Source organism: Solea solea, chromosome 17 (assembly GCF_958295425.1).
Source record: "Solea solea chromosome 17, fSolSol10.1, whole genome shotgun sequence".
Classification (NCBI taxonomy): Eukaryota; Metazoa; Chordata; class Actinopteri; order Pleuronectiformes; family Soleidae; genus Solea; species Solea solea.
Genome location: NC_081150.1, coordinates 14424244 through 14450707, shown reverse-complemented (window position 1 = coordinate 14450707; position 26464 = coordinate 14424244). Strand labels below are relative to the sequence as shown.

Genomic DNA, 26464 nt, shown 5'->3' with positions numbered 1-26464 from the left:
CCCTCGTTGCAGCAAAAACTGGTGAAAACCTGCCATCTAGTGTTGAACATGAGTGCTTGCAAAACTCTGGAGCAATAGTGAAAAGTTGGATTACAATAAAGGCCAGGGACAATGCAGATGCTGTTTTAACCCATTTACATTCTAAAATAAAATAAAAAAATAAATCACATATAGGGATAACAAATGTTAACCTTTTTATGAAATTGTATTAACTTTAGAGAGAAGCACAGCTGAACAAACATTAAAGATGCTGTCAGTGATATAATTTACTTTCATTAGCTTTGTTAGCGCCATATAGAAATGGTGTTTATTATTATTATTATTATTATTATATTTGAATAAATTAGTAATTAAAGGTAACATATAAATGTATTATTTTTTGTGTGTTTTATCGTTAAAATGGTTTAAAAGGCTCCTTTAATTGTCCTGCTGTTGTAATGTAAAATTAATTGAGGTAACTTGATTGTATTTTCCCTCATTGGGTCTCACATGCTATAGTCTAGGTCCCCACCTGGTGGATAAAACCGTAACTATAGTAAAGTAACTACAGTACGTCAGTTTCTTCTTTACTTGGATTTAACGAGTCAGAAACTTCACGTCCTGTGCCAAGGACGGTACTTTTTTAAGCATTAGTCAGAAAATAGAAATGGACATAATGTCTTGAAAAGTGAAGCCCAGAAAGTAGGATGGAAGTAACAGACAAAAGACAAAAAAAACAAACATATTCCTGAGGAGTAAATGGTCTTAATCACTAGTTTCATTATCACTTAGTTATGTAAATTATGTTTCCACTTAGGGGAAAATAGATGATAAATTACAGCACATACCGACTGAGTGTAACTGACGCCTGGTTGCAGGTGAATTTCGTGCATCTTGTGTTTGTTTTACAACCAGAAGACTACGTCCATTTTTATATACAATATATATGACATAAACCTCCCTCCTCACGATGTCAATGCATGAACAAACATGATGAGGACAAACTCATGTTGATAGTATGAGAGGTATTTAACACGTGTTTTAACAAAAGTGACATCACTGCAAAATGACTGCTGCTTTAACTGATCCACGCCGGACACAATGGTCCTCACGACAACCACACGGTGATTCACAGCAGTGTTAGTGGTTCAGGCTCTTGTGTGAAACACTGACGCACCTTACAGAGACATACAGATAATAATAATGATGATGTAAGCTGACAGGACAATGGTGGACACATCATGTAGCAGGTGACCTGCTAATAAAGTGAGAATGCACTCACTTCCTGTTGCCACTAGGTGATGATGTGTCTGGTTTTAAAATGTGAAAACCAAACAAAAAATTTCATATCAACAAAGTTTTACAACTGACTTCATCTGAAGTGGATTGGACCCAGTTGTTAGGATAAGTTTGTTAAGCAGTCCAAAAAATAGTTGATGAATAAATAAATTAATACCTTAAATAATGGTGGATTTTGACACAGGCAGTCATTTAAAACACCCATGCAGAAGACCCATAAAATACTATAAATATAATATTTATTTATGATTGTTTGCTGGACTGGGCACAAAACTGAATTTTCGAACATATTTAGACCCTAAAATGTGTCAATGACATGACAGCAAATATTGAATCTATTCCTATATTATCTAATCATATAACTTTAATAAGAAACACAATAGAAACACTTTTCAGTGCTCAGGCTCTAATAATGCGTATAAAATGAGTATAAAACATGAAATATTAAATAAAAACTGAGGTTTGGAAAATCCCTTACTATTTTTAATTGTTTTCAAATTCTTTCATTCTCTCAATTCAACTCATCTCTTTAAAGAAGCTTATTATAACCTATAACCACCTGCACACTGGTATATAAAATATATTTTTTTTAATTGGAAAAAATGACACAAAGAGAAAAGACAATAGGAACTACAGTGGTCAAGACGCACTATTCAAACACTTAAATAGACAGAAACTAAGCAAACAGAGAATAAAATAAAATAAAATAAAATAAATAAAAAGATAAAAAAGCAGGGGGATTCATCGGACAAGAGATAAAGATAGTTAAGAAGGGCTGCCATCTAGTGTAAAATTGATCAGCCCTCAGAGAGTATTTAATCTTTTCTAATTTTAGATAAGACATGACATCCCTAAGCCAATGATTAATGGAGGGCGCTTTTGTGGATTTCCTGTATTCATTTTCTTTGTACATATGTTTTATTATCCTATGTTTTAATGTGCCAGGGGTTTAATGTGATTTGAGTGTCCTGATTGGCATTATTATAAAAACACCAACAAGAAAAAGAAGTTACAGAGTTCAATTCAGGTGGCAATATCATCACAGACCGACAAAATAACACATAACATACTTAAAGGGTTAAGAGGAGGGTCAGCAAAACAAAGAAAGGACACAATTTAGTCTGATAAATGGATAAATAAACTGATATAAACCAGGCAAACACGTTACGCTGACACTTTTATTGTGTCTCTGTGTGTGACATAACTACACTGAACGCCCTGAGGAAAAGTCCAAATGTAATAAACACCACCTGTTTAGTGACCAGCATGAGCACAAACACATTAAATGATATGAGTCAGGCTCTTGTAATGTGTCACATATGTGTCTCACAGCAAACAACAGCAGCGCCCGCTGACGCAGCGTCAGGAGGCTGCGGCCGCTCGCTGAGCGAGGTGAACATGGGATTGATGGAGGGAATCACTTAAGAGGATTTGTGCTGCCTTCTGTTTGGATTAACCTGCCCCATCTGTCCCCCTTTGGAGCTGAGACACAGAGCCACACTGCCTTTACATGGTGACGGATCTCGGGCCTCACTCAAACTGTCTGGACGTGTGATTTTATTCAGACAGATTAAAAATAAACCGGACGTGTGGCTCTGGCTGCGCGACGCTGCTGTTCACACTGAACCTCTGCCAAACGATCAAATGTCCTCATGTATTGTTTATAAACACTGACTGTGAAAGAGAGAGACCGAGAGAGAGAGAGAGTCTCAGGTCAGAGGTCAGGTCAAAGGTCAGAGAAGAGATAAAATTGTCTGTTTTTGTCTATTCTAAGCCTGGGGCAGCCTTGTATAAAGTACCTTAAAGGGATACTTTATACAATATTACTTTGGTAAAAGTCTTAAACTATATGACATTTACTGTACTTAAGTATCAAAAGTAATTCTCTAATAAAAAAATGTACTTCCAGTAAGGAAGTGAAAGTGTAGGAATTTTAAATCTGAGGCTGTCAGTCCCACTGATGTCCACTCATACGCACCGTGATTTACTGTCTCCTGTCCTCTGAGTTCACAGAACTCATTTAAATATGATGACTAAACAACACTTAAGCACCAGTTTCATTGTATTTGTATCCATGCTGACTCACTCTTAAGCCAACAGGAGACATTGTTACTGTGACAGTATTTATAACACTTTTATTTCACCACCACTGAACAAATGTTGACTTAATGTAACAGGATGGGAAACATTTTAAAGCATTATTATTGTTCACTGACAGAAAATACTCACAGGAATTGAAGTGACATGAAATAACATGTGATTTTTAATTTATGAGCCCACAGTTTCTCTGTCAACAGTGATGGTTGTTTATGCTTCGGCACTGAGTTCAAAGGTCACACAGCTTTTTTTTATTATTATTTCTGCAGCAGCAGCAGCAGCATGAGGAGGAGGAGGAGGAGGAGGAGGAGGCTGGGAGGTTATTGTGAACATGTGCAGAAGGAGAAGCATCTGAGGTTAAAGCTGCTCACACCTACACAGAGAATAAGCCGACAAACCTTGATATCCACCTACACAGTAACTGCACATTCAATCTTCTCTCTCTGTGTGCTTCTCCATCATCTGCGTCTCACACACACACGCACACTTCATTCATAGCGAGGACACTCATAGACATAATGCATTCCCTAGCCCCTTACCCTTACCTTAACCATCACAACTAAGTGCCTTATCCTAACCCTAAAATCAGGTTTACCCCCCAAAACCCCTTTACAGATGTGAGGACCAGCCAAAATGTCCTCACTACGTATGGATTATACGATTTTACTATAAATACAATACAAATACAAGGACACGCACACATCAAAGCATTATCCCTAATTTTAAGATAACCGAAATTCCAATTTGAGCCTTTGAAACTTAAACTAGTTCCTCAGAAATGAGGTTCTGCCTCATGAGAACCAGGTTTTGGTCTGGACAAAGACAGCGTTTATGCCAGCAAAGGTCCTAAAAAACAAGATATACAAGTACACCCACACATCTACATTTACCCTCATTTTTACTATCGCAACTCAAACGCCTAAACTTAACCCTTAAACTGAATACAGTTCATACACAAACCCGAAAACTAAGTCTTAAGCCTCAGAAAAAACCCTTTAAAGATGTGAGGAGATGAGCGAAGATGTCCTTACAGCCTATTACAGACAAGTACACACACACACACACACACACACTGACAAACACATCCTGGATTTATGTGTTGGGGCCAATGAGACTCATTATGAGCAGGAAGTTCATTTACACAGGTGCACTGATGTTGCAGCACACGCTAACCCTTTAAACTGCATCCTTTGATTTACCTCCCTCCCTCCCTCTCTCCCTCCCTCACTCTCTCTCTCTGTCCCCTTTATCTGCCTCTTCATCGCCCTCTCTACTTCCCGTTCAGCTGATGGAGCTTGTTGTCGACAAAAAGGCTTATGAGCGTCACTATGGCGACGGCAAATCGTAAAAAAAAAGAAAGAAGCTACATAAGCTCTTCATCAAGGGCTGTGATCCAGTGGCTCCCATCACAGATGCTGCTCCCCTCCCTCCCTCCCCCAAGCCTCCTGCAACAAGTAGAGGCTGGTTAGAGAGGCTCCTGGGAGGAGGAGGAGGAGGAGAGAGAGCGAGGGAGGGGGAGAGAGAGAGAGAGAGAGAGAGAGAGAGAGAGAGAGAGAGAGAGAGAGAGAGAGAGAGAGAGAGAGAGAGAGAGAGATAATACATCAGGACTGTGAGAGGACAGAAGAGCAGAGCGAGAGAGAGAGAGAGAGAAACCATTTCTGTTCTCTCTTTTCAATCAGCCGCTCTTCCCTCTCTTGCTTTCTTGGGAGTTTTCTAATTTTGTTTCACCCTGTTTTATTTTATTTTATTTTTTTCTGTTTAGTCCAAGGACAACTTGAGAAAAAGAAGCACACACCCAGAGGTAAGGCTATTTATTTATTTATCTATATTTTATTGTTACTGTGTGTTCATGCTCAGGTTACAGAGTGAACAGCAACAGATGAGGCTAAATAAGATGAAAATGTAAAAAAAAAAAAGAAGGAAAATAAAGATCCAGCCAGGACATTTTCCCTCGTCGCTGAATTATTTTTGTCCCAGAAACAGATGGACGTGACACAGGAAGACAAGACAAGACAACCTGTCTTCAGTTTGAATCTGTAAATATTCTTATTAATAATTGCCAGAAATGTGATCATTGCAGTTTCTTTTCTTGGTCTTTAATGTATGTTTTAATGTCAAAATATAATAGATATTTCTTGACTGGGTTTATTGACCAAAAGTTGTATTACCTTAAGAAGAAAATGTCCAGCATACTTATTTAATCTGTAAAAATAGGATAACAAAAATAAACCACACAAAATAAATAAAGAAGAATGGAATAACATGTAAGAGGACACTCCAGCTTTTGTAACAGACAAACTGCATTCACAGGAAAACAAAACAGGGACTTACATAAATACAAACATACTTATTTAATTTAAATAGCAACTGTGGATTGAACTTGTTACACAACACTTTCTCTTCTAGAAGGAACAGAAAGTCTTGTTGCCATAGACTCAGTGTAGAGACACAATTTGGGCCGTACCATTATTTGGTCAACAGTTGTTTACATTTTGTGTGTCTCTATATGATTGTGGTATTTACCTTTAAATGTACAGATAACATCAATTCATCTCTTTGAAAATGAATACATACTAAAATAATAATAAAAAAAACTCAAGCAAGGTCTAAATTATGACTGAGATACAAATGTCATGCTTAATTATATATATTTTTATTGTGTAGAGCATGTAAATGTGGCCGAGGGACATTTTGTTTTGTAAGTAATTGAATATTTGAGCCAAAACATCATATCTTCATCAGGCAAAGTGTCTTAAAACTTCACTTTCTTCAGTCACAAACAAAAACCCACGCTTGCCGCGTTAAACTAACGATAATATGGACGTTGTCTTTAATCAGCAGCTTGTTATGAAGGCAAATGTGTGTGAGACACGTACTCGTACTGCAGATACTTGCTGTGCATCATTTCAGTTTTAAGAATCACTGCTTCTTCTTTGAGTCGAACATATGTAAGTCGTCAATTTACAGAGATTTACTCCCCAAACCTGTCTGCACATGACAACAGCGGTGGAATAAAAGCTCTGAACTTGATATGAAATTTTAATTTTTAAGCAAATAATTTAAGATCATATTTGTTAAATCATCTGATACTGATGCTGTAGTGTGTGTGTGTGTGTGTGTCTCCATTTTGAAGGCTTAATCAGCTCAGACTTACACTGAGAGCTGCAGAGGTAAGAGCAGGACTGACTGTTGTGAAAAGCAACTCTTATATAAAGCAGCTGTGGCTTGGGATTGAACACATGACGGCAGGATTAAACAGAGGACAGTCGTACACACACACACTGACTCATGATAAAGGTTTACAGAAGATGCTCACACCAACCCATAAATTAATCCTGATTCAAGCGTGGATGCAAACCAAAAAGTTCCTTTCATCACCTTTATTTAAAGCTCTATATGTAACTTTTCATTTTGAATGAATGTCACACATGTTGCTTAAACAACTCAACTCCACACGACTTCCTCTGTACTCCTCAGGATAGCGGTTTTTCGTGTCTGTGGTGACACCGCTTAATCCTGCCCCACACTAGAGGATTTTCAAATCTGACTTGATTTTACTTGTGACTGATTTTCAATGTTTTAATCTTGAGAACGCAGGACCACACTCTGCGTTTAATCAAACGATTTCAGGAAAGGAGATTCCAGGCATGTGATATCTCACAGAAACTGGCGTTAACAGCGATTGTGTGTGTGATGTTTTGAGCTGAGAAACGCAAAAAAAAAAACTGCAGATGAAGTCACGGCTGAGAAGAACAAAAGTATGCAACATCCGTTTCCTGCTCTCATTGGTCATTGTGGGGTTCTGCTCACGCCCCCCAATATCAAACATGTTTAATACTTGAAATCGGGAGAAAAAGAGTCTCGTCTGTTAATCCCTCATACTACAAGATAATTTGGCCAGATAATCTCTTCAAATCAGCCTAAAATCAGAAGGCACCTACGACTGTCAGAAGGGTCCAGATCCTCCATTATCCTCTAGTGTGGGGGGCGGGGCTTTAATCAGTTTTAAGTAACAACTGAAGGACGCAGGCGAAAGTGTAACAGCTACGCTAGTAAAGTGAGACGGCAGACTTTTAATTAATGAATTATCTCTGATTCTCTGACATCAGAGTGAGGCATTGAGACACGGAAATTTAAGAGGGAACAGCTGGAAAATGGACTTAGAGTCTCACCTGAAGTGTGGGTTCAGTATACACTGTTTTATTGACAGGAGTTACACACTGGACCTTTAAGACTCGGGAATCAATCTAAGGAGACTCTCATTTTTGTGCCCAAAGACAGAACACAGTGTCCTCTCCTGCTGCTGCAGCTTTAAAAAAAGAAAAAGAAAACACATTTAATCAACAGAACTAAGGCAACGACATGTTTTCGTTTAGTTATCTGTCATGTTCGCTTAATTTTATCTGGCTCATATTTCAAGCTCTGCAAAAAAAAACAAGTGCAGAGGCGTAAATGACTGTTTTGACCTTTTCAGACAGTCTCGTTACTTTTAATAAATGCACTAAATCTAATCTATTGTACAGGCTCGGAGCTTTTATTATCAGCTGATTATCTCAGTGTGGTGACTAACCTCCGAGTGTCTCCTCAGCTCAGTGATCCGTGAAGGAGGACACAAGGCCATGGCCTCCTGGTTCAGCTGGAATGAGCCGTATTACCGGAGTGCCCGGCGTGATCCGGCTGACGTGGTCAGCGACACCCTGATGCTGGAGTTCAGCTGGCAGCTGAAGGAGGCCGAGAGGCATCAGAGGGACAGGGAGAACGAGTACCGGCGCATCAAGACCGGAGTGGACTACAGCTGGCTGGCCAACACGCCTCGCTCCTGCTACAGCGTCAGCACCGGAGAGAGGCTGGGCCTGGAGGACCTCTGCTCCAAGGTCCCGCCGTCCTGCTGTGGACTGGTCATACTCAAGTAAGAACACAGATATAAAGACAACAGACCTGGTTGAGGATCTCTGACACTTTGTAAACTGTTTAAACCTGATAAAGGTGATGTTGTCCTATACTTCCTCTAACCAGGGCCGGACCTGTGCAATCTGGTGCCCTAGGCGAGTTTGGTGCCCAACACACACACCACACACACACATGCTGGTTTTGAATTATTTGTGAGGACACTCATAGACATATTGCATTCATTAGCCCCTTAACCTAACCTTAACCATCACAACTGAATGCGTAACCCTAACCTTTGCCCTAACCCGAATTTAAACCTAATTCTAACACTCACCCTTTATCCTCAAAAAGCCTGTTAAATGTCCCCACAAGGTCCAACTTAACTTAGCTAGGAGAATAAGAATAAGAAATACACATGTATGTAAGTACACACATGCGTACACACACACACACACATATTTATACCCTAACCCTTTACTATTGCACACACACGCACCACAGTGGTTTAAATAGTTAATTCAAAACAAAAAACAAACTCATCTACAGTTCAGCTTCCAGTTATAATCATTCAGCAGAAGTTCCATTTGGGAAGAAAATGCATTTGGCAACGTAGAGTGTGAATAAAGCACGATTCTTCCTGTTACATGTGAGAATAGCACTCAAGTGATTCTAAAAGTGTTCTATTGTTTCATGCTGCTGCTTCTCCTGGACATACTCGCATTGCCACCAACCCAACATGTTTAAATCACAGATAAAAGCACTCCTTTTAAAATGTATTTTATAACCTGCAACATTACATAAAAGACATTTGACTTGCGAGTTGTGTTTTTAGTGTACTATCAAGTGTAGTTTTAGCACGTTTAATCATATTTTATTGCACCGATTATGTTTTATATTCATCATTCGATCATTGTTATTGCGTTATGTCATTTTAGCACGTAGTTCTGCGTTTGAGTGTAGTTTTAACGTGTTTGATCATGTATGTGTTATTATAGGCCTATTATAATCCAAACTGCAAACGAAAACTCTATTCTATACGAAACACCAGTTAATTATATTATTATTATATAATAATATAATTAGCAAATAAAACAGCAAAGCAAATTCACTTTGCAATTTTCTATTACAATACATTTCCCAAAGGGATTAAATGGGATTGTTTAACAGGTCCTTTAGAACTCGGTAAGACAGTAAAGTTTATAGTTATGGCACCGACACTGACTGGCTGCTCCGCTCATAGTCCTACGTTGTCCTCCCTGTCCGCTAATCTGCGGCAGATTTCATACTGAGTTTATTTTGAGCAGAAAAAACTGCAGAGGTCTCACGAGTGCTGTTTGTGTTGGACAGGAAAGAAGCAGCAGCAGCAGCAGCAGCAGAGAGAGAGGGAGAGGTGATAATGTGGGTGAGGGAAGTGAGGAGCTAATGGGAGTCACACATATCACCACCAACACACCAAGAGGAGCATTGACAGTCGATTTTAATTAGCTGTGTGAAAGAGGAGCTCTCACATGTCCCAGGGAGTGTGAAGTGTAACTGAGGGACCGTATTATAGTTGGATTAGGCTGGATGTGATATCACTCATCAATGTTGACCATGTATGTCCACCATCTTGGTATAGACAAGTCTGTCCTGTAACCCATTACTGAAAAGTTGTTTTTTTTCCAGAATAAAACACACTGATGTTGAAAATTCGAGATAATTATTTTATTCTACATAATTATAAATAAATAAAGAAGTGCAGCACCAAACAGCACACATTCCCTATGTATCTGTCTATGTATATTTGTCTGTGGTATGACAGATATTTCACTTAGGCACCGTCAATAAATTCCCACTTGAGTTGGAGAAAATCATTTCACACATTTCTTTTTGTTTCAAGTTAAACTCCTTTGAAATTTAAAATGACGATTTATATATATATATTTTTTTTAAATCTCTATTTAGAAATGTTCTATATAGTGGACTGTGACCACTTCTTAGTGGTTTTTATAATTAATGAAATTATTTATCTAACCATAATTTTATTTGATAACTTAATAATCATTAGAAGAAAAAAAAAAAACTTGGCGAGCAATTTGAAAATGGCAAATGATGCCTTGTACCTTTAATGAAGATTTCACTTTCCAGCGTAATGCTCTGGTTAGATACACAGTGATTATCGATCATATTCCTCTTCCCTGTAGATCAGGTCTGAGCAGAAGGAAAGATCCTCAGTTGGCTGGAAGCTGCAAGCGGTGGGAATCAGCTCCCAAAGAGGCGTTGTCTATTTAAAGGCTCGTCAGGGCCTCGGCTCCTCTCGTTAGGTGAAAAAAAAAGGGGCTTGTTAGGAGAAGAGGGAGGGCAATGGCAGCAGTGTGCTGCTCACACTGCTGCTGGAGGTGCTGATTACTGTGATTCACGCTGTCATTTGCCATCGGATGCACATTTTACACGTACAAAGGCCACAACAAACCGTTGTAGAATTGCTGTCTTCAGATTTTCTTGTTTAATCTTGTATTTGTATGGGTTTAAATAAAATTTTTAAGTGCCCATTCTGTTTATTATATACAATTTGACCTTATTTTGCTTAAATATTTGCTGCTTTTTATTTTATACTCCCTGCTGCACACACTCCTCCCCGTGTCTGTTTGGACAGCACATGTTTGAGAACTCATTCTGTTATTTTACTGTTTTTAACAATGTGTCACATGGTTTTTGTGTCATACCCATAGTTTCCTTTAAGCTCCACGCAGGTTTTAGACATCCGTCAGCCAAACCCGCCAAAATCGATTCACAGTTCAAATTTACTCTTCCCAGTAACAGGAAGCATCTGTAAATGTTCCATGGCTGCAGCTGAAAACTCTGAAAGCGATAAAACCAGTAGAAAGAACAAAAAGTTACTGTGACAACAAAAATCCAAGAAAAGACAAAGCTACAGACTAAGAAATATCCTGACACAGATTGTAGTAAAAACATTAAAGGTTTCAAGTTTTCAAGTCACTTCATAATACAAAGAGTAAACAATATAATATAATATATAATATAATATAATCTTTCTCATAACCTGTGCTTTGTTGTGCCCAGGTTCAGAGAGGTCATGCAGGCCAATGAGCCCGAGGTGCAGGAGGTGTCCGGCCTGTTCCGCTCCGTCCTCCTCGAGGCTCTGGACCACCTGAAGGAGGAGCAGGATGCGCAGCGGCTCACCCGCCAGTGGAACAAGCGTGCCATGAGCATGTCCCTCGTGAACTTCAGGTCCCGCATCAGGATCAACCCATTCGGGAGCACGCTGGGCCTGACCTCAGCCGTATCCGACGGGGCGGGGCTGAGCGACCTCAAGACGGTGTCAGGGGACGTGGAGAGAGGGATGGAGGGGGAGGGGAGAGTGTGGAGCATGCCTGACTTCAGATACAAAGGAGCGAGCAGCAGTAGGGTCGTTTGACGTGAGGCCTTCACGAGACATGGTGGTTCTTCTGATGCTGATCTCTAGGACGTAAATGCTGGTGTGCACCAAGGAAGAGAGGATAAATCCCGTCATCCATTTTTTGTATGAGACCCCTCAGCATTGAATCTTTACAGTCATTCCCAGAGACTGTGTCGGGACCCACAGATAAGACCTAAATTAGAGGCAAGATTTTTGTTCCAGCCTTTCAGTTAAGAAACATCCATCTTAATGTATATCATTAAGTTGCAATTCATTTCTCAAACATTTATCTCATGGAAATGGCTGGTTTATTTTGTACTAAAAAATGTCAAAAATTGACACAAACATTACAGTGATGCCTTCATACATTTTTTTTTTGATTTTTTGGCATCTAAAGCACAAAGATAAACTTCCTGTAGCCTGCTAGTTTTACTTAATTCAAAGGCATTGCTGTTGCAAGAGGAACTGGTTATATTACTCTGTCAGACTACACCACTGAGAGGAGGAGAATGTTATTTTAATTTTATTAGATTTATGTGTATGTTCCTCACTGTTGTAAAAAAAAATATTCACAATAATCAACGTTCACATTCACGTCATTTAAAGAGTGAGTCACACTCTCTCCACTGAGAGTGTGTCCCTATTGTTCATCATTCAAGGTCAGAGAGAACTGAAAGCTTTCCATCTGTTGTCATCACCTGCAAGGTGGCGTCGCAGAAGAAAATGTTGCAAAGAAATGACTGAGGAATGTTTCAATGACGCACTTCCACGTAAAATCTTTCCAGCAGTTTATCGCCGTTTTTCCTCACAGCAAAATACTACAGTACATGACAGGTTAATACTCCATCATCATTTTTATACAAGTGGAGACATTAACGGTAACTGTGTTTTGTATTTCAAATTGATAAAAAATAAACGACTCATGAATGCAGAGATGAATGTTATGAGTGTGTCGTACACGCATACCAAGCTTATTCACAAACTAAACTATGATGTCGGTACACAGTTAACGCTGATTCCCTCCATTTTTTTTTTACTTCTCAAACTTTACAAGCTTTTTATTACAACATAAATTGACTGTTCCTAATTTAAGTAAAAAATATATCTATAACTTTCAAGATCTTCATGTAGTTTACACATCAAAGTCCATTCACAGGTCTTGGGGAAGACTATGAGATATATCGGGGGGGGGGGGAATTATAGTAAATTGTGGCTTCAGAGGGAGTCGAATGAAATCTCATTCACACCATTATATCATGTAACTATATGAAGGACTCATAACGACAAAAATCAGAAATTTGTTCATCAGATCTCTGCAGCTGCTGCTTCATTTCTGCACAAAGTTGTTAGCATAAATCTGCAAGTGAAGAGTCTGTGGTCGAGTTGCAGTGTGGTCAATGTATTCATCAGCCTGACAGCAACAACAACAACCCTGACCCAGCAACAAACAGATTATCCATCTGGGTGTGGTGCAGAAATGTAGATGAGAGTGTCCACTTTGAATGTGATAATATCAGTGCAACGCAGAATCTGTGGCGACCACATTTTTAAACCACAAGCAAAGTTGAGATGTCAATCACTGGCCTATTTCAACTCTCTCATGTTGAGTAAAGGCTGAAGGACTGGGAAACCGGGATACCAACATGTCACTGTGCTGCGAGAGCAACAGCTCTCTTCCTCCAAAGGACTCAGTGCTGCCCCCGTGTGTCTATTCAGGGTGCATTCACCACGTCTTCCTTCCTCAGAAATATCCTCGGTTTGGTTCTCCTGCAACACTCAGTCGGTGTTTCCTGAGTTCTGCGGCTGTGTCCAAGCCTGACCACAACACGAGTGGTGTCTAATGTGGCATCACACAGTAGAGTTCAAGAACTCGAGGAGTTCTGCCCGATTCTTATCTCGCTGTTGCGGAAAAAAGGGACAGGGTGAGCTAAGGCAAAATTAAGTCACATAACACATATGTGGACATTTGTTCATTAGACATTACCTGTTTGTCTTTCTTTGACTTCTTAACTTTCATCTTAATTTTCTTCCCTGAGATCATGCTGTACTTGCCTTTTTTCTTGTCCTTCAAGTACTGAAAAAAAAACAACGTTCAATCTGAAAGTTCCTTGAATATTGTGTTTCGGTGTCTTTAAGCTCAAAAGGTGATATGTGCATTTGTCTTATAGTCGCTACCTTCGAGATCTGTACAGGTCCTGCATTTTCCTCTCCTCCTTTGGCTTTCTTGTCTTTTTTGCGCTTATGCCGCTTCTCTTTCTTCCCTTTCTGTTTAACAACACACAAGTACATTTTTAGTGAGTGACTTGAAGAACACCACCCCCACCAATCCCCTAAAAAGAAAAAAAACAAACATAAACATATGAAAACAAAAGTACTTTTTTGTGCTGTTTCTCCTTTTTACTTTTCTTAGACTGCTTCCTGGATTTGCTGCGAGAGTCTAAAACAACAACAAAAAGAGTCAAATTTAACCATGATTTTAATACTGTTATGATGAGTAAATTCATAAAATGTGCAATCACATTTAAATTAGTTCACCAGCAAAAGATTTTTAGAAATGTTGTTGCTTACCACTGCTACTAGAGCTACTTCGACTGCAACTGGATGAGTGTGATGAAGAGGAGGATGAGGAGGTTGATGATGATGATGAAGATGACGAAGACGAACTGGAGGAGGAGGAAGAAGAAGATCTACTACGGCTGCGCTTCCGCTTCCCTTTTTCTTGTCCTTGGTTAGAAAATAAAGAAAATATTTTTAAACATTAGAGTAAACTGTCCACTCAACTAAGGCAGAAAATAACCACAGCTGAAGCTGATCAAGAAACTCATTTGCTCCATTACTTTCTAAATTCTGCTGTTTGTAAAACCTACACAAAATAACAACAAATAATGTATTCTTAATCACAAATCCGACAATTCACTATCACGAAGTACACAACCATAGTATATTATGATAATGTGAGAAAAATTACTTTTAGGTAATTGACTGAGTGTTCTTTTTTTTAAAAAATCATGAAAATCATGATAACACATTCAGCTATTAAAAGGAAACAGGACAACTATTTGATGGTTTGCAGACCAGTTGTGATGATGTTAAGAGAAACAGTGAAAGAGCGTCTGCTGCACTAATAGACTGTTTGATCCGTCTGAGTCTGTGGTTGTCTTGCCTTGGCTTCTTGATCTCCTTCTTTCTTCTGTTCTGGAACTGGAGCTGGACACTCTGCACTCTGCTTTAGTTGACTACACACACACAAAAAACAAAAACATTAACGATATGGTACACATCGATCTGGGGCTGCAATGATTATTCGATTACTAAATTAATCATCGACTATTTTGACAATGGATTAATCAGATTGAGTGTTTATTCCAATATTAAAACAAGCTTAATGTGAATATGTTCTGGTATTTTTGCGAACTCATTAAAACTGTATCTTTTTGGTTTGAGGATAAAACAAGACATTTGAAAACATCATTTCCAGATTTGGTAAACACTGATCAACATTATCGGACATTTCACAGAACAAACAAACACTCGATTAATCAAGATTATGAAAATAATCGTTAGTTGCAGCCCTACATCCATCCAAAAATCACATCTGCATATCCACACCAGGTTTACACCATGACTGGTTATTAAAACAGTTGTAAATACGCAGATAATCAACACAACAGTAAGCAATATCACAAACCTCATATACACCGCCATGTTGCAATTAAAATATAATCATATAGAAGTCGCCTTTAACAACTCATTCACATTTGAATTCTTAACACACTTATTAAACCATATAATTCAGCAGTTAGTTTAGTCTTACGTGCATTAACTTTACTAGAATCAACACGTATGTATTGACATCTGTGACAGGATCACTGAAATCTCACCTGCGCTGCTGTAAAAGCTAATACAAATACACACAATAAAGCCCCGCTACTCCTTGAAAACAATATCCTCAAGGAAAACACTTAAGAATTTTATTTATATATTTTTAGTGCATTATTCGTAATTTCTCTGCTGTTTAGCGCTCCAGTCACAAGGGTTGAACAAGCTAAAGCTACAAAGTGTTTTCAGGATATTAAATAAACTACTCTTATTGATAGAATGAGGAGTTTTGTACTTACCATGGTTTAAGCCACATGCAGTTAACATGTCATGTGTTCACTGACAGCACAGCAGCTCAGAGAAAAACCATGAACTTTACATTTATTCGCGTGTATGTGAGTGTTTTCTCTCGTTAATTAGCATTAGCTCACATTCTGGGCAGACATTTTGTATCCCGTGACGCACCGCGGCAGGCGACGTTCCAAACAAGAAGGTGATGGAAACCGTGACAGCGCCCTCCACCGGCCACCAGGAGAACACGCCTCATTCATGCGTGTATGTATTTGTATTCTGACCAAGTCAAGTCGTCAGTTAGGGCTATATTCTTGATTTGATGTGAAATACAGTCACATATTTTCCCTTTGATAACAATACTGAACATGAAATACTTGAAATAACAATTATTTTGATGAAGATTAACTTGAAAGTACTTTCATAATGAGATCACATGACTGTTACTACTGCAATAAATCATTCGTCTAAGCATGTTATTAAAAAGATCCTAATCATATAGCAGTTAACAGCTGAATATAAAGGCTGTAGTTGATTTTATGGATGTTGTTTGCTTTGGTCACAGCTGTAACGTGAGTACAGTATTGTTATTTGCCCACTGCATTATTAAAGCCCTGAATTATTATTTCCAAGAGTACACTTTTTTTTTAAAAGAACAATATCAATAGGAAGTGTTTATGAATTGTCACTAATGTTAAGTCATATTCACCGACCTCTTGCCCATTAAGGATTATCTAAATATACAAGTTGGCAAAATGTGTAAGAATTTTTTTAAGTTATTTAGAATATTCAAATAAATACATGTTGTAAACATCAACATATTTTATTTGTGGAAAAATTTCATAAATTAGGGTTTAATGCTTAAGTAATTCTGACAAAAAGACACTTACTTTTTTCCCACTTCACACACTGGTGCCATGTTATTGTATAGAATAAAATTATTGTCAATAAATTGCAGTCATGGAGTGACTGTCAGTTAATTTCAATAGATAGAATTAAATATAAAATTATTCATCATTATCTGTTGTATTCATAATGTATGTCTATGGTGATAATGACCACAAAAAACATTTTTAAATAACAACCGTTTTTCAGACTTTTTATACATTAAAATTACCAAGCTAACATGGCCCAATTTACAATATAGACAAACAATTATAACAAACAGGATATTGAAACTGAAATAATAATTTCTGTTATTTTGAATAGATAAAACAGACATTTATCCAAGAGATAAACATGGTAAATAAATCATAACTTCATTTAGCAAATATTATCTAAGATTTATACAATAAATGTTACTTAATAGGCCTCAAAAATATCAGCAAATCTGTTCACTTTGGTATTTGGCAACACATAAAAAAAGATGCCAAAAATTAAACACTTTTTTTACATTTTAAGCCTTTGAGTTATTGCTTAGATTACGGATGAAACCCTGTACACATTTATATAAAACACACACAAACTCTGGTATTGTACAAAAACATATTTTTTTATGACATTATCAGTATATTATACAAAAAAGGCATAATGCCCACTGTATAAAAATACAAGATCTGGATGTGTTTTTATGTTTTTTGGCATGTCTTTGACAAGCCAAAAAATGTTTATTAACAATTAGTTTCATTTAATTGTAGTCAGTTTCATCAAAACCCTGCAGTCCAATGATTTTAATGTTAAGTACACTGAAAATAAACTGTCCCCCCCGTCCTTAGTCCAAGTAATCCTGTGAAATACACCAGAGGTCATGAGAGATAAAATGAGAAAGAAAATATGCATGGAAATGTACAAGAGAATAGTGAAACATGACGGTGGAAACAGGTTATTTATCAGTGTGCAAGTTCATTTTTGTTTTCTTTGTCAGAAAAACTGTACCAGCTGCTCTTGTTTGACATTTCAGGGCTACAATGAAACGTTCCATGTCAGTCCATCTAAATAAACTGTATATACATGTTAAGAATACATTTGATGTTAATAGTAAAGGGGGGGGGGGAGACAAAACAACAGGACAGGAAGTAACACGTACACACACAAACACAGAGGTTCTTTAGATAAAAAAGAGTATCCTGCGACTATCCCTGCCCACGTCAGCAACACGCTGCCGCTTTCACACAGTCGAGATTCTGACGCCTTACAAACGGAAGAAGGTCTGGGCTCCAGTGAGGTAAACGTGAAGCAGCCGATCAAAGTAAGGAGTTTCACTCCTGTCTCTGACCCATCCGCCTCAGCAGAAACACTAATACCCGGTGTGTGGACATAGTAATGAAAGAATGTATAAGGAAAACACACACACACTAATACTAAAACGTGCTTGTTATTAATATAAAATAGAAACACTTATAAACCCGTAGAGGTCATAAGACTAATACAATGCTGTGGCCAATGACTGTTGAAGGTATATATATTTATATATTTTTTTTTTTAAAGCTTAATGCTTACTTTTCAGAGTGTAAATGGGGTTAATTCCCGGGATTTAAAGGATTACTGAATAAATTGATCAGTGGTCATCCTGAATCTGAATTTGAATCCTTTACTTCTTGATTTTGAGCTTAGTAGAAGAAGAAGATGATGATGACGGGCAGATATTTAAGCCTCTGCTTTGTTCTTTGAGTGATCAGCCTGAGCCAAACTCTCCTCATTCTCCTCCTCGTCCTCAGGAACCTGCAAAATATGAAATCCAATGTTTTAAAATCTTTTGTGGAAGAATATGTCAAAAAATATTTGTAAGTTTGTCAGTCATAATTTATATTTATAGTACAATAACAACATGGTACTTTTTTTTGTAGTTTTGTATTGCGATTTCTGCCATTGTAAGAATGGTGTGTGTTAGTGTGGTAAAGGACAAAATATTGCAGTAATATGAGGATTTTTCCAAAGAAATATCCAGGTAATAGTTTGTAATGAGAATTTCTATAAGCAACTATCAATGAAATACGTTTACATGAACATATTTACTGTATTATAAAGTTTAAAATTATCCTCCCTTTTTTTATTATGCACATTACCATAGAAATAAGACAGTATTATCATAATATTAGTTGTCTTTGTTTTCATATCACTGTGCTGTAATGTAAAGTGTTACAAATTTGTGACACTGATGTAATGAGAACCACATCAGTGTGATACAAAGAAACCACATCATCATCCAATCATTTCTAAAGCCTGTATCTCACGTCTCCCACTTTTAATATGTGACAGTCGGAGACTAGAGTCGATATTAATGAGGAGTGGGATTTCTCACCTCCCAGTAAAGAGAGTCATCGAAGCAGTTCTGGTCTGGAGGCTGACCCCAGAACGGCAACTTCATTATAAAACCTTGAGAAGAGAAAATGAATTGTTTGATCAGTCCCATTTTGAATCGGGAATTATTATTATATTATTATTATAGGTATCCAGATGTGAGGCGTTGGCTTCACATTTTCTGATTTCACTTTCACCCACCTGTGATGACGCCTCCAACCAAGGCGAACCCGAGGGATGAAGCCAAGGCGGCAGCTTGCATGGCAGGGTTGCCTCTGGAAAAATGAGGAGGAGAGCGGAAGAGACCGGACTGTGAGAGCTGGACACTGGTGCGCAGCTGGTATACGGCATTATTTTAAAAGCTGCAGCACACTAATGTATGTATATACATACTGCTGAGTAACACGTGCCCTTACCCATCTTTCTTCCCCATAGCAACAGCCACAATACCAGCCAAACCACCCAGGATGCCAGGCATGCCGTGCAGATTGTGGACGCCGCAGGTGTCCTGGATGCCCAGGTTGGACGCCAAGATTGGCTGCAGAGGAGAAAAAGAGGCCCACCGAATTCAAAGAATTGGTCAAATATACTGTACATTTCAATATTAACAAAGGAAACAATAGGCTGGCAATTTATTTTATCTTATTTTAACTCACAGTAAGAAATTTGAAGCCAAGGGTAGAGACGATGCCAGCCACTAAACCAATCAGCATGGCCCCGAATGGCTCAATGTTCATGTCAGCACACGTTCCCACAGCAACACCACCAGCCAATGTGGCATTCTGAATGTGCACCTGTAATAAAGATATGAAAACAAACGTATAACTGGATACATTTTTAAAACTGATTTCTAGAAATGGCATGAGTCTTTGAGGAAAGGTTTTTTCCCCACCATGTCCAGTTTTCCTTTGTGCTCCACGAGGCTGGAGACGGCGTAGGCAGAGAGCACGCAGGCAGCCAGGGAGAGGTATGTGTTGACCACAGCCATGAGCTGAGTGTAGCCTGGATCAGCGATGGCCGAGTTAAAACTGGGCCAGAACATCCACAGGAAGACAGTTCCTGTGTTGAAGCGAGAGAAAAAAAGAAAAAAAGAATCCACACAGTATCAGTCTCGTTGTTGTGAAACCTTGAAATAGAGTTAGATAGTTTTTAATGTAATATTCATTGTAGCACAACAGTTGAGGTCAGCGTGGTGTCCTCACTGTAATGACTGCCTGCTATTTGTGAACAATAGTCATAGATAATTCATACAAAGAAAGATAGCAATGAACTTTCATTCCTTCATGTCTACAGCTTTATCCTCCACTCCAAACTCAGTCAGACTCGGTCATGAATCCGAACCATGAAGATCTCATTTCCAATTCTAGAGTGTATAAATGATGGCGCTTTTCCACTTAACATTTCTAGCACGACTCGGCTCGACACTACCTGTTTTTTTTTTTGCTTATCCATTAGAGATAGTACCTGGTACCTGGAGCTTTTTTTTAGGACCTGCTCTGGTGAGGTTCCAAGAGAATCAAAGCGAACAATGCCAAACTGTAGATCAGTGAAAAACACTTTCAAATACTGAGAACATGCATTTAGTAAGGACACAATTTAACAGAGGAGTCTGGTGTATTTAGTGACAGCACTGCCGAAAGCCCGTGATCGTGAGCCGAATCACAACCCGTTCAGTTATATTTCGATTCAGTGACTGTGTCAGACGGAGTCCATGCTCCAGGGTCATGCAGGAAGTACTGAACTCGTCTTTTTAATGAACTGATTCTAATGATTCAGTTACACTGAAAACAACGGCTATGCTCGTCACTAGTTTGTGTTTGTGTCGCGTATAAAATACTGTTTTGTGCTATGACGACCCCGCCCACGTTAAGGAGGTACTACAGTGTAGTGACGGAAAACGATGTACCTGATACCCAAACTGAGTAGTGTTGAGCCGTGCTGTGCCGAGTCGTGCTAGAACTGTGTGTGTCAGAGAACTACGGCTCCTTCGCAGATCAGAAAGGATGTAAACACTTGTCTCTCTATCATTTCCTTCTTCTTTGTTGCTTTATGTTTCAGGTTGAAGAAGATTGAAATGCATATTAAGCTTCCAATTTTAAATGTACATCCGAAACATGGGGGACAAGATGGAGGGACATGGCAGTGCATATAACGTTTTACTTGTAGCCTTAGAATTATGCACTTATACAAACTAACTTTACACCCTGGACCTTTAACACAACATAACACATGTAATTGAAATCGTTAAAGGTTCTTACCGATCATCGCAAACATATCAGAGTGATATACAGATCCGTCGTTCTCGTGTCCATTTCTCAAACCTGGACGGTAAAGGACTCGAGCCACTGCCAGGCCAAAGTAGGCTCCAAAAGCATGGATGATCATGGACGCTCCAACATCATTAGCCTGCAGGGGGAAAGTGGATCCATCACGATACGTTTTCAGTAAAAATCACTTTAAACACAGAGGATATATGTGGTGGCAGCAGCACTAATATAGTACATGCACGCGTCGTTGGGCACTCACCTTTAGAACCTCGGCCACCAGATGCTCGTTGATGGAGAAGATAGTGATCTCCAGTATGGTCATGATGAGGAGCTGCACAGGACTGGTTTTACCCAGAACGGCGCCAAAGGAGATCAAGACTGTAGCTGTGCTGAAATCTGCGTTGATTATTCTGTAGGAGGTGACAGGAGGACACTAGTGATTAGAAGAACAGGAAATAGGAAACAACAAGAGCAGGAAGTGGGACTCAAACGTTCTAAGACTAGCGCCTCTTATATTTTCATCATCTGCAGTACCCACAGTAGGTTTAGGAAGGTTTCTGTTTTCTTGGCCAAATAAGCTCTTTATATGTTTTTCAGGCCTTGTTCTACTGCCATCTTCAACAGCAAGATCTGCTTTCTGGCATGTCAAAGCCACTGTAGTTCCCTCATGCACACGGAGGAATGAGTAAGTGGAGGAGTCCTACGTTTACTGCAATCTGCATTCTTTCCAGTGGATGTCACTAATTTTAGAAGAAAGTCTTACTTGAAGATGCTGACTTTGATCTTGCCGTCTTCCAGGTGCCACAGGCCCTGCATGAGGAGGCCCCATTGGAGGCCGAAGGCGGCCAGGAGTAAGTTGATGCCCACGCTGCTGAAGCCATATCTCTTGAGGAAGGTCATCAAGAACCCGAAACCAATGAAGATCATGACGTGGACATCCTGAAACACTGTGGACAGGAGAAGGTCAGAGGTCAGTGCTGCTGCTGCTGCTGCTACTGAGCGAATGACGCATTACAAATCACATAAGTAATCACATACAATTGAATGAGATACCATTTGCTACCATTTGTTACCATGGGTATTTTGACTGTGTAGTTTAAATGATTCATAGACTGGTTTACAGGACTTCACATAAGTAATTTCCCTTCCACAGGAGTTGTATTGTCCTGGAAAAGCAATTAAATCACAGTAAGAATGGCAAGGAGGGACAATGTTCCTGCTGTTTCTGTTGCGTTTGTGGCCCTTTCTATTACGTGCATATGATTCAGATAGGTTTGAACTTACGAAGCCGTTTGGGAAGTGCTTATCTGTTAGTCTCAGCTGATAGACCAACAAAGATGGCTGGTTAGGACTTTCAATGGATTATTCCCTCCGAGGGTCATAGTGGAGACAGGAAATCAGGAAGTCCTGTTTTCTTAAAGCGAGATTTGATGAGCGCCATATTGAAAACATATCAAGGTGAGGAAAAGTTCTCCATTTCCTTCATTTATTATCAAGATGGTGGCTCTATTGTGTGGACTGGACACACTTTCCGTCCTTCAAAAAGGACTTAGATCAGAGGACACTTTTGATAATCATTGCTGGACAAAAACGCAACAAGTTGTTTTTCGATTTAATTCAGAAGAGCCGACTCCAGTTGGCCAACAACTGGCCAAATAGTGGTAAAGCTGGTGGAATGATGGTTCCATGATTGTTGTTTGTGTAAAACAATTCAAGTTGCAGGCAATGGACACCCATTGGTTTGTGATTTGCAGTTGGCCAGTGCCATTTTATATTTTTGGAAGCAGAAGAGAAGCCTATTTTGGTGAGAGGGCGGAGCTGGGGGTGAAGCAAGGCTGGGGCGGGAAGGTGACTGTGTTACATTCGCTGTCAGACACCATAACAATGGCCCAAACCACACCCTCTTTAAAAAAAAACAAAAAAACAATTTATTCTAAAAGTCAGTTTTTAGTAGTGTGGATGCAGCCAAAGTTATTTAGTGGAAGAAGAGGTGGGTTTTTTTCAGGGTTAAATTGTTACATAATTACATAACGTTGCTTTAAAGTCATATTTCACTTTGTCAGAACGGCTAGATTCTCCAGCGCCTGGTCAAATCTCGTCTTGTGAAATTAGTTACTGTTGAAACACTAGGGTTATTTTTCCACTTTGAAAAGGCATTTCGTAATTCGGGGTTGTGGTCATCCTTAAACTTCTCTGTGGTGTTGTTCTTCAGTGTGGCATAATTTGTGGGACCAGCATTTTTAAAAACTGATATGCACAACAGTCAATGTGTTAATTAATAAAGTCTGTTCTCGTAGCAGGGTCTCTTATAGTGGATGTGTGGATCGCTGCAGAACTGTGACTGGCGCTGCACCCACAGAAGTTAGGTAATTCGACATTGTAATCTAGTGAAGATATGGGTGAGCTGAGTGACGAGGAAGGGCGAATCCCCCCCAATTCAACATTACTTCTAGAAGGTGTGACAGCAATTTTTGAATTTGTGTGATTAGATCTATACTGAATAAAACTGCATTCTTAGCTGTTTGTTTTTTTTGTTTGTTTTTAACGAGAGTTGTTTTGTTGTTATTTTGCACAGTTGTGGTCCTTTGTTTTGTCACACTCACGCCTAGTGGTGTCAGTGGAATGTTTGGATCCGTATTTTTGAATTGATTTGCATAATGACATACTTTACTTTTATTTTTGGTCAAAATGTAAAAAGTTAAAAACAAAATAGACAATAAAAGGATTTATGCAAGAAACTAGTTCAGCAACTTTATTAGGTACACCTGTTCAACAGTTTGCCCAGGCAAATACCTACTCGTTGCTTTGAGGCACGGTCTAGACAACCAAATTCTCACCAAGCATCAGAATGGGGGAAGAAATGTGATATAAGAGACTTTGAATGTGGCATGGTTGTTGGTGTCAAACAGGCTGACTGGGTAATTTAGAAAATGCTGGGATTTGTAAGCACAAATAAAAAAAAAAAGTGTGAGTAAGTGACAGAGTGAGTGGCAGCTCTCTGGGAAAAAAAACATTCCATGTTAGTAGTGAAGGCCTGGCTGTTTCAGAAATGGTAGATACACAACAGTAACTAAAAAAAAAACCTCATCTGACTGAAGATTATCCTCAGCCTCAGTACTGACTGTTGAGTAATCTCTATTTGTCACACCTGCTCCACCCATGAGCCAGACATTCATGCAGTTAAAGAGCAGTTAAATGAGGCTGCAATGTCTAATGAAGATAAGATTAAAAGAAAGTGCTCCACGCCAACTAAAATTCCTCGTGACTAACAAAAACACCTTGACAAACATGCTTTTTTTTAAATGCAACACAACCCTTTTTTTCCTCCTCCTCCACAGACGATCTGCCTGTGTTCTCTGTCCGAGAGATTTAAATGTGAGTCACATGTGACCTCCACAGTTTGAGACCTGACACTTTTCCCTGCAGGATCCTCAGATGCGTGAGTGAGTCTTTGACTGTGAGAATGTGACCCCCGTGACTCCTCTTATTGAATTCAGCAGACCTTTCTGCACAAACAGCCCTCAGAGTTCTTTAATTTATGTTTGCAAGTAATTGGGGAATTGCAAACATGATGAACAGGATTCCCCTAATTCTGGTGACAGACAGTGGCCTCTTTTTTCAGGTCAAGTCATCAACTTAAGGACAAACTCCAAAAGCTTTTCCTGGATTTTCCCCAATTGTTTAACCAAAAACTGCCACAGTATCACATAAAATTGTCAAACTCAGAAAATCTAACAGTCAGTCTCCAAGTAACAGAGCATCCATCACTGTGCAGGCACATGCAGACTTACTGGGATAGAGGTCCATAGGCTTCTCCTCATGGTGAGTGGCATTGTGGTCCTTGTGCCCATGACCTTTGCCATCATCATAGACAACAAACACCGCAAACAGTATGATGGTGATAATCTCCAGAATCAAGGCCAGGATGGGGAACTTCAGTCTCATGTTGGTGGCGTACGCAGGCATCCTGACGCAAACTCTGCTTATCACACACACACACACACACTCACTCACTTACTGACACGCTTGTGCTATATCTGCCTGGTTTCTTGGGGTGGTTGTGTGTGAAGGGAGGGAAGAAGAAAGTGGTGTCTGGTTTTAAACTGATGTAAATTTGGTGGTGACCAATGAGATGGTAGAAGAAGACTGAGGCCTGGATGGTTAACACCCCCCTGTGTGCAGTTTGCTGCTGGGGATGGGTTTCCTCTCTGGTCTTCAGAGGGAACAAAGCAAAACACAAGCGTAATGACACTCATCCAGTGAGCGGACATGGGGGGAAAAAACTTAATGACTGTTTCTTCCAACTCATTTTTCACTGTCCAGAATTGTTGACCTATTTATATTATTCCTTTAATTTCATACTAACCTTCAAACAAAGGATTCAAGATTTTTGTTGTTAAGTTTTTCTAATTCTAATTTTTAATTGTCGCTGTTCCTCTTTTCAGTGAAGATTTGAGAATCTGATCCTTTTTGACTGATGCACCTGCAGTTTCAAACACATCTTTAAACCCTACTAATTTAAAGTTTTTTGTGTAGGTGGAAATACCACTTAGTAATCATCTTTGAAAATTGAGATTTGAATGTTTCTTTGAATCATACTAGATTATAACAGACCCATTAATGCATAAATATTGTTATTAATGTCATCACAGATGGAGGAGGAGCTAATCATTTCACCAAAAAGAGAGAATTTATCAGCTCAGCACCAAATAAACTAACAAAGCTGCCACATTTGAAACAATGCATTACTTTTAAACAATCAAAATAATCATAATTATCTCTCTTTGACATGTTGTTAAGCTGAAATGTTGAATACCTTAAAGTCCACTATATACAAATTTGTGACATTTAGTACTGAGACTGCAGATTGTAACAAACGGAAAAGACTCAGCTGCTCACCCCTCCCTTTCCCGAGGGAACCACGATGGGCTCCACATATACCAGAAAGAAATTTTTTTTTGTTTGTTTGTTTGTTTGTGTGTGTGAGCTTCCACCTTACAATTGTGAAATGCACACACTGTAAGGTTTGTCCATCTGGGCTGCTGTAGAAACATGGCAGCACAAAAAATGACACAACAGCTGATTCTATGATTATAGATTATGGGTAGTACATTCCAGTTCCTGCCAATCAACCCTTTAAAATGTTACCTAGTAAAACCTTTAAATCTTAACCAAAAGTTAG

At 39.0% G+C, this 26464-nt stretch overlaps 3 protein-coding genes across 3 annotated transcripts; 1 reads left to right on the top strand and 2 right to left on the bottom strand.

Annotated features, from left to right (window-relative positions):
• Positions 1–4962: 4962 nt before the first annotated feature.
• Positions 4963–12052, top strand: rd3 (retinal degeneration 3, GUCY2D regulator). Its single transcript, XM_058614355.1, has 3 exons — positions 4963–5176; positions 7964–8284; positions 11329–12052. The coding sequence occupies exons 2-3, from the start codon at positions 7995–7997 to the stop codon at positions 11681–11683; spliced, it is 645 nt and encodes a 214-aa protein (XP_058470338.1). The 5' UTR covers positions 4963–5176; positions 7964–7994; the 3' UTR covers positions 11684–12052.
• A 384-nt stretch (positions 12053–12436) lies between these two features.
• Positions 12437–15951, bottom strand: si:ch211-22i13.2 (uncharacterized protein LOC553945 homolog). Its single transcript, XM_058614356.1, has 7 exons — positions 15784–15951; positions 14829–14901; positions 14234–14389; positions 14041–14102; positions 13841–13930; positions 13650–13739; positions 12437–13564 (listed from the first exon to the last, which is right to left on the bottom strand). The coding sequence occupies exons 1-7, from the start codon at positions 15784–15786 to the stop codon at positions 13514–13516; spliced, it is 525 nt and encodes a 174-aa protein (XP_058470339.1). The 5' UTR covers positions 15787–15951; the 3' UTR covers positions 12437–13513.
• Positions 15952–17336: 1385 nt separating this feature from the next.
• Positions 17337–25367, bottom strand: rhag (Rh associated glycoprotein). Its single transcript, XM_058614249.1, has 10 exons — positions 25074–25367; positions 22046–22229; positions 21542–21692; positions 21274–21421; positions 19908–20074; positions 19672–19809; positions 19432–19553; positions 19217–19290; positions 19017–19090; positions 17337–18436 (listed from the first exon to the last, which is right to left on the bottom strand). The coding sequence occupies exons 1-10, from the start codon at positions 25246–25248 to the stop codon at positions 18362–18364; spliced, it is 1308 nt and encodes a 435-aa protein (XP_058470232.1). The 5' UTR covers positions 25249–25367; the 3' UTR covers positions 17337–18361.
• Positions 25368–26464: the final 1097 nt, after the last annotated feature.